Source organism: Quercus suber, unplaced genomic scaffold, assembly GCF_002906115.3.
Source record: "Quercus suber isolate HL8 unplaced genomic scaffold, Cork oak 2.0 scaffold_173, whole genome shotgun sequence".
Lineage (NCBI taxonomy): Eukaryota > Viridiplantae > Streptophyta > Magnoliopsida > Fagales > Fagaceae > Quercus > Quercus suber.
The window spans coordinates 1,217,921-1,225,729 of NW_027069633.1; the positions used below are offsets into that span (position 1 = coordinate 1,217,921).

At 31.6% G+C, this 7,809-nt stretch overlaps 1 protein-coding gene across 1 annotated transcript; it reads right to left on the reverse strand.

Annotated features, from left to right (window-relative positions):
* Positions 1-4,148: 4,148 nt before the first annotated feature.
* Positions 4,149-6,821, reverse strand: LOC136069498 (putative disease resistance protein RGA4). The gene is made up of 2 exons (XM_065778121.1): positions 6,440-6,821; positions 4,149-5,213 (listed from the first exon to the last, which is right to left on the reverse strand). The coding sequence occupies exons 1-2, from the start codon at positions 6,740-6,742 to the stop codon at positions 4,149-4,151; spliced, it is 1,368 nt and encodes a 455-aa protein (XP_065634193.1). The 5' UTR covers positions 6,743-6,821.
* Between the last annotated feature and the right edge of the window lie 988 nt (positions 6,822-7,809).

The window sequence follows — 7,809 nt, forward strand, 5'->3', positions numbered from 1 at the left end:
TCTTGGGCTTTTAATAAAATAGTATCAATGTAAATTGGACTTTTGATATTACCAGTGAGAACTAGGCTTTTTGATGTTGCCAATGAAAATTGGCCTTTTTTTGATATTGCCAGTGAGAATTTGACTTTTTGATGTTGCCAACGAGAACTAGGTTTTTGATGTTGCCAATGAAAATTGAGTTTTTGATATTGCCAGTGAGAACTGGGCTTTTTGATGTTGCCAATAAAAATTGGACTTTTGATAAATAATTTTCCATGGGTTTGAATCATGGACTTTGATTATGAGGTTTAATCCTATTGATAAAATAGTATTACCATGAATTTGAATCATGAGCTTTAATTATGGACTTGAATTCTATTGATAAAATTGTTTTGCCATATATTTGAATCATGAGCTTTTTTCAAATATTGCTAAGCATAAAAATTCTTGAGCTTTTGAAAGAATGAGATTTTAACTTGCTCAATAAATAATTTAGGCTTTTACAAAAATATTGGGTCTTATAGTGTTTTACATTTGTAACCCAATTTTGTGATGGAAAGAAGAATGGTTGTGGGCTAGCATAGTAAAATATTTAAACATGCCTAATAATTTGTTTGTAACGTTTGAAAAATAAATAGGTATTATTTAAATAATATTAGGTGTAAATAAAAGTACCCTAACAGGGAGGAAATTGCAAATTTCTAAACTGAAGGTGATCCTCTCCCATTAATTTCAGCTAATATTTTCATAAGAATATAGATATCCATAATGACAAATGGCACCAAATATATATCTATATATATATATATATATATAATAGGTGAAACAGAGAGAAAATCCAATTATATTTCAATTGGATTCTCAATTTTGCGCCACTTGTCCTAACCAAAACTCAAAAAAAAAAAATTAATTAGATTATAAATTTGACTTCAATTTTATGTCATATATCTTATCTAAATTTTCTAATTTTTGTACCCAAATAAATGATGCATTAATATTTAACACGGAAGCTAAGAAAACCATAATGATAATACTCATTGGCCTAAACAAGAACATCTTACTTGCACACTTTTATGAAGATTATAAATTGGACTCCAATTTTGTGACATGTATCTTATCTAAATTTTCTAATTTTTGTGCCCAAATAAATAATGCATTAATATTTAACACGGAAGCCAAGAAAACCACAATAATAATACTCATTGGCCTAAGCAAGAACATCTTACCTGCACACTTTTATGGGTGATCTCAATAGAGTCTGAAGTTCTTCTAATCCCACAATTAGAACCAAGGAGTCCAACGAGAAAGACTATAAAAGTAAAACATCATCTCCTCCTAATTCCATATCGTCATCCCATGTCTCCTCCTCTTTCAACCTCTACCAACTAGATCCACACACTGTCCTCTCCTCCTCCTTACGGATTTCTTAGAGTAAGGCCGAGTTCAAACACAATGTTTAATCCCACTCTTCCTTACTTCACACTCTCATACATTAGCGCTTCATTGGCGCCTCCAAGAAGATTCCAAACTCAATGATCAGTTCTTATTTTTTAATAGATTTTAGTGTGTCTGGATTAAGATTTTGTTAATTTGTTAAAAGTGACAAAAATATAATCATATATATTATATTTAGTTGAAGTTCAATTTTAGAATTCAAATCGAATCAAATTAATTTCTAATTGTAGTTTAATTTTGTGCTATGTGTCCAATTTGATTTTTAAATGTTGGTGTTAAGTTACTTCCCTGTCTTTCTACTGTAATTTTTTATTCAGATTGTTACAATTTAATTCAAAATTTTATTTGAATTTTCCTATTGTTGTTACTATCATATATTATCATTCCAATTGTTTAATTAGAATCTGAAATTGGAGTCTAATTTTACTATACACGTGTACAATCTAATTATTTTTAATTTTACTGTCATGTATAAAAGCCAATAAAATGAAATTAATAACACATTAAACACTCATGTTTTTGGAATCGGTAGTACCAATCTAAATTCATTGGACCTGCTTCTTGATAATACAACTATGAAGGATGTATAAAAACACGCACAAACCCATCTCTCTATAAAAAGAGATTGGAGAAAATTTCTTTTATCAACCATGGAACTTCAGAGGTTTTTTCTTCACACAAATGTTTATCATGTTACAAAATGACCCATCGTAAAACTACAAAATGAGTACAACTTTAAGGTTTTTTTTTTTTTTTTTAAATTTTTTAAGCTACGAAAATTTCAATCACCAATAGAGATTGAAGATTCAAAAGCATGAATGGATCTTTTGGATAAACATTATCACCAAGCTTCATCTTTCTGTGTAAAATATATATACTGCTAAGTTTTGTTAATGAAATTTTCTGGTTAATAATATGAATTTAGATTTAATTGAGCCTTTTAAACATGAATAAACTCATGATTAATAATATATCAATTCTTGTGCGGTAGCACAGAGCTACATACTACTATATATATATATATATATAGACAAAGCTGAGAAAAAAATCCAATTAGATTTCAAATTAGAATTCAATTAGATTATAATTTTGCCCCACATGCACGGTCATATCTAATCTAAGTTTTTAAATTTTTGTGCCAAGTGAATTAATTTAGTGTAAAAATTGGATTTCAACTAGAGTTTAATTTTCTTCCTAAAAAAAAAAAAAAACACTAGAGTTTAATTTTGCATCACATGTTAATCTAATCTAAGTTTTTTTAATTTTTGTACCAAATGAGTTAATTTAGTGTAGAAAACAAGGAGTCCAATATAAATAAACTATAAAAAAATATAAACATATATTTAAATCTATATATAAAATTAGAATAAGAGAGAGTTTGACTGATTTTATATATATGAACATTTTTTTGTATAACTAAAAACAATTCAAATTTATAAGTTATTTATGTAATATACCATGACTATGTGCAATCCATTATTAACTAGGTAATATATATATATATATAGCTTTTTTAAACCAAAATTTAGAGAAATTTTAATTATAATCAAAATTGGATTTTGCTTTTGTTAACTTTCAATACAAATTAAATTGTTTAGATTTATGATGTTATTTTATCTCTGAACTAATGAGCATATTTTTTATACTGTTTTCATTCAAATATTTTGTATGCGAAGGTATTTAACATAACAAACTGTAATTGATTTGAACGATTCTATATACCTGTTCTCATTCAATTTAAAAGATGCTATTTGACCAATTTATTATTTTATTTTGTGTTATATTTAGTAGAATTTCACATACAATAATTATAAATTAACATTGTATATGTAGTATCTAATAATAATTTTAAAATTATATACGTAATTAATAGCAATGTAATGAGAAACTTGGCGTAACCAATATCATAAAAATTAAATAAATAAAAAAATTATTTTAGTATCTCCAAATGTCTTGATCGAACTATGTCCTATATGTTTTATTACGCAAATTAACATCAATAGCACCACTACAATTCATCATTCCTGCGTCATTAATATAATTAGAGTTACATTATGCTTGATTGTAAGGACTAAGAGGAAAGATTATTCGGCCTCTCTTTTTTTTTTTTGTGGGGGGGGTGGGTGGGGAGAAAAAGGTAAGCTAAATTTTATTAAGAAATTAAACAAAATCATACTGAAATACATCCTTCAAATCACCAAGCAATTCTTTTACCCATACATTAATATCAGCAAATAAAACTGCTCTTTTAGCTAGACCATGAGCTAGTCTATTCCCCTCTCGACAGACATGTTGAAAATGTCAATGCCGCATCGTACTTCCCAGCTGTTTAGTTTCCTTAGCAACATGGCCAAACAAAGTCTTGCATGAACCAGTTTTCTCCAGAGCCTGAACAACCCGAATACAAGGAGGGCAATGGTTTTGACTGATATAGGCCGAGCCCCAAGGGAGTTGTTCTCATGGGTTGTAGATGTGTGTGTTTCCATTTGAGTATTTCCTACCAAAAAAGATAAGTGTGGTTCATTAATCGGAAATATGCATTTTCTTTCTTATGGTAGGGAGGAGAGAGAAGTTTCTCAAAACAAAAACAAAAAAAAACAAAAAAATGGTAGGGAGAGAGAAAATGCTTATATCTGAATTCATGACAGGAGAATTAATACGTCTTTTCGTAGTATCATAAGTTAGGGTTGTTTTCTCTCTCTCTAATAAAAAATTTATTTAGAATGAATACCACATTTCTGCACTACACCTCCATTATGACTTGATCTCTCACCACCATAATTAATGTAAAATTCTGTTCCTATACATCTCACGTTTTCCATTTTCTCTATTTGAAGAACCCTGAGACGGGGTAAATGCCCGAGTGTAGGAATCTTGCTGCACTTGTTACAGTTTTCTAAACGAATTTTCAACAGTTGCTCCAAAAGAAACCCACCACCACCACTGTTATTACGTGCCCATATCCATGAAGGGAACTTCTCGCCCTCAAAGTTTTCAATCTTTAAGCTTTTTAAACTTGGGTGAGGTTGAAGGCCTTCCAATACATCCTCATCATTATTGTTTCCTTCTCTTTCTTCATTCCAATGTAATTTCAACTTATGCACTCCTGCCTTTCCCACTAAATTTGCAGTTTTGGCTTCTTCTTCATCTCTCACATGCTCTAGATTGTAGATATGTAATTTTCCTCTGAGTTTGCTTAAGCATCCCACTTCTTCAATTCGATGACCAACATCTTGACCGATGACAAAGAAAGGCAATGTTTGAAGGCAAGTCAACTGCCCCATATTTATTGGCAATTGTTTTATATATTGATGATCAATATCAATATGTCTCAAGCTAATCAAATTTCGTAGATCTTTTGGAAGCCTCTCAAGACAATAGCAATCCTTGATTACTAAAGTTTGCAAGTTGTAGAGCTTGGTAACAGAATTGGGTAATACTTTGATCTTGGTCTGCTCGATGCGAAGAAGCCTTAAATGTCTAATCTCACCAATTGAATTGGGCAACTCTTCTATCTCCCTCCCAAATAAAGTTAGATCACGTACACATTTTAAGTCCAATAACTTATTGCCAAGATCAACATGCATCCAAAAAATTGTGCGCAATCTACACATGACATCTCTAGATAGTGGGATTATTGGTGTTACTTGGTTATTGGATATAAGAGAAAAACTTCGAATATGAGACATGTCTTCTTTTGGTGGTGGGATTGTTGTTGTTGTCTGGTCATTGGATATAAGAGGTAAATGCCGAATATTGTCCTCTAAATGCAATGTCTCCTGCTTTGAAATTAAGAGGGCAAGATCGTGAACACTATCATGCATCTTGCAACTTATAATATCACCATAATCATTACTTTTTGTATCTTGAAATAAGGAATTAGACAACAATTTATCAAAATACTCATTACCAATATCCTCCATCACCAAAAAATGTCCTTGAGATTGTTGAAGGAACCCCTCAGCCATCCAATGTTGAATTAGTTCTTCCTTTCCCATGTTATAATCTTTAGGAAATATTGCACAATATGTGAAACAGTTTTTTAGGGATGGTGGATAAAGATGATCAAAGCTTAATTTGAGTATCAATAGGATTCCATTGCTAACATCTGGGGAATTCCAAACTTTACTGTTTTGAATCGCCAACCATTCACTTTTCTCTCTCTTACAAGACATCGTCCCTCCTAGAACTCTTGCAAGTAGTGGAACCCCACCACATTTTTCAGCGATCTCCCTTCCAATAGCCTCCAAATCTGGAGTTAGTGGAATTCTTTCATTAAGAGATACTTTTTTATTAATTATGGACCAACAATCATCTTTAGATAGTTTTTCCAAGTGATACAAAGGAAGTGTCGTCTTCATAATTTCAGCCACCCTATGTTTACGGGTTGTTACAATAATACCATTTCCTACATTCGAATTAATTCCTAACAACGTAGTCCTCAAATCATCCCATTTCATACTATCTTCATTCCATAAATCATCAAGTATGAGAAGAAATCGTTTTCCTTGCATTTCTTTTTTAAGGCATTCAATTATTGCATTCTTATTTTCTAAAGTACATGAGTTATGGGCAATAGATTCAAAAATCTCTCTTAAAATCCTTTTATCATCGAAATTATCAGAGACACATACCCATATGGTTTCATCAAAATGTTTGTTTACAAGCTCATTATTGTACACTAGTTTGGCTAAAGTTGTCTTTCCCAAACCTGCCATTCCTATGATAGGAATGACCGAGAGTGGTTCATTGGTTGCATTAAGCAGCAAGTCTACTATTTTTGAGGCATCATCTTCCCTTCCAACAATTTCTGATTGATGAAGAGAGGAAGTTGTCTCCCGGTTTGGGATAATCCCAGGATTTGCATTTGTTGGTCCCCTTTAGCGAGTCCAAATTGACTTGCTTCATCGTTAATCTCTTTTAGCGATTCGCGAATACGCTTAACTTTGTTGGCCATCTTGAAATGAAATACAGCGGGGTTTGAAAATGAAAAGAAGAAGCATACCTTTCTCTTCATATGGTTACGGATCTCTACCTTTCGACGGAGAACCTCATAAGCAAGCTCGTCCAGCACATCATCAGCATCATAAGCAACATCTTTAAGCCTCTGCAGCCAACGCATCACGGACCGGTCACTCACTTGCCTTCTCTCTGCATCAGCTAACACATCTTGAATCATCTCTACTGACTTACGAAGCCGCATCAGCTCATCCTTGAAACCCCAAGCAACGCTGATCTGCTCAGTAGCAAGTGAAATCAGCTTGCCTAGTATTTCCTCAGCAACAACACTAAGGGCAGTCTCAGCCATCTTCGGTTTGGTACTGTGGTAAGTCAGAAATAAGCTCTCAGTATTTGGAAGCAATAGAACAATTGTGATGTTAAAGACTAACAACAACAATTAATAATGAAGAAGGAGGGAACCCTATCAGCAACATGCACTAGGCACACGTGATTAGATAAGGTTCCTTCTAGTCTCTTACGTGTATGGGACTTTATGTGATGTGAACAGAATCGTGATAATTGTGTTTTTCAAAAGTAGAGTGCTTTTTCTAAAGAAAAGGGGTCAGCTACAGCAACAAATAATGACAAATTATGTCTTAAAAAGAATACTTGGTCTTCATAAGAAAACTGATGACTTTTTTTTTTTTTTTTTTTTGAGAATCAGAAAATTGATGACTTAAAAAGAATTATTTGAAACCTTTTTCCACCTTATGCTATGAATTTTGAAATGAATAATGAATATTTAAGACCCCGATTAAATAAATCGGATAAGTCTCAAACAACTTAAAATCATGGATTATTTAAGGTAATATCATAAATGGGTTTTCTTTGAAAGTCAGGTTCGGTTTGTTACTTTGTTTCATGGAAAGTGGTGGAAAATTATTTCAGTGGAAGACTTCTTCTTGCTTTCTTTCTTTCTCTTAAGTTTTTTTTTTTTTTTTTTTTTTTTTGAAAATGAATTGTTTTGATTGAGCGGCATACACACAATAGCTTTTTCTTTTTAAAATCATCTCAACTTAATGATTAAAAAGCATACACATAATAGCTTTTAAAAAATAAAAATAAAAAAACCACCCCAACATAATGATAAAAAACTATCATTACGAACTAAAAATTATTTGATTAAATCTTTTCATATCTTTAGAAGAAGGCTAATAGGGCCGGTATATTATCCTTATAATTGTTCATGTGAAAAAAAAAAGTTTCCAAGATTGTTTCCTGTCTTATCCTCCTCTCTTCTCTCTCTTAATGCTGCCTCTTTTTTTCTTGAAAAATATTAAAATTTAGAACAAGTAGGACCAACACTTGAATAATTGAGACAGGTTTCTTTGAATTTCTCAATTATCAAAGCAAGGACAATTTTCTCAATTATTA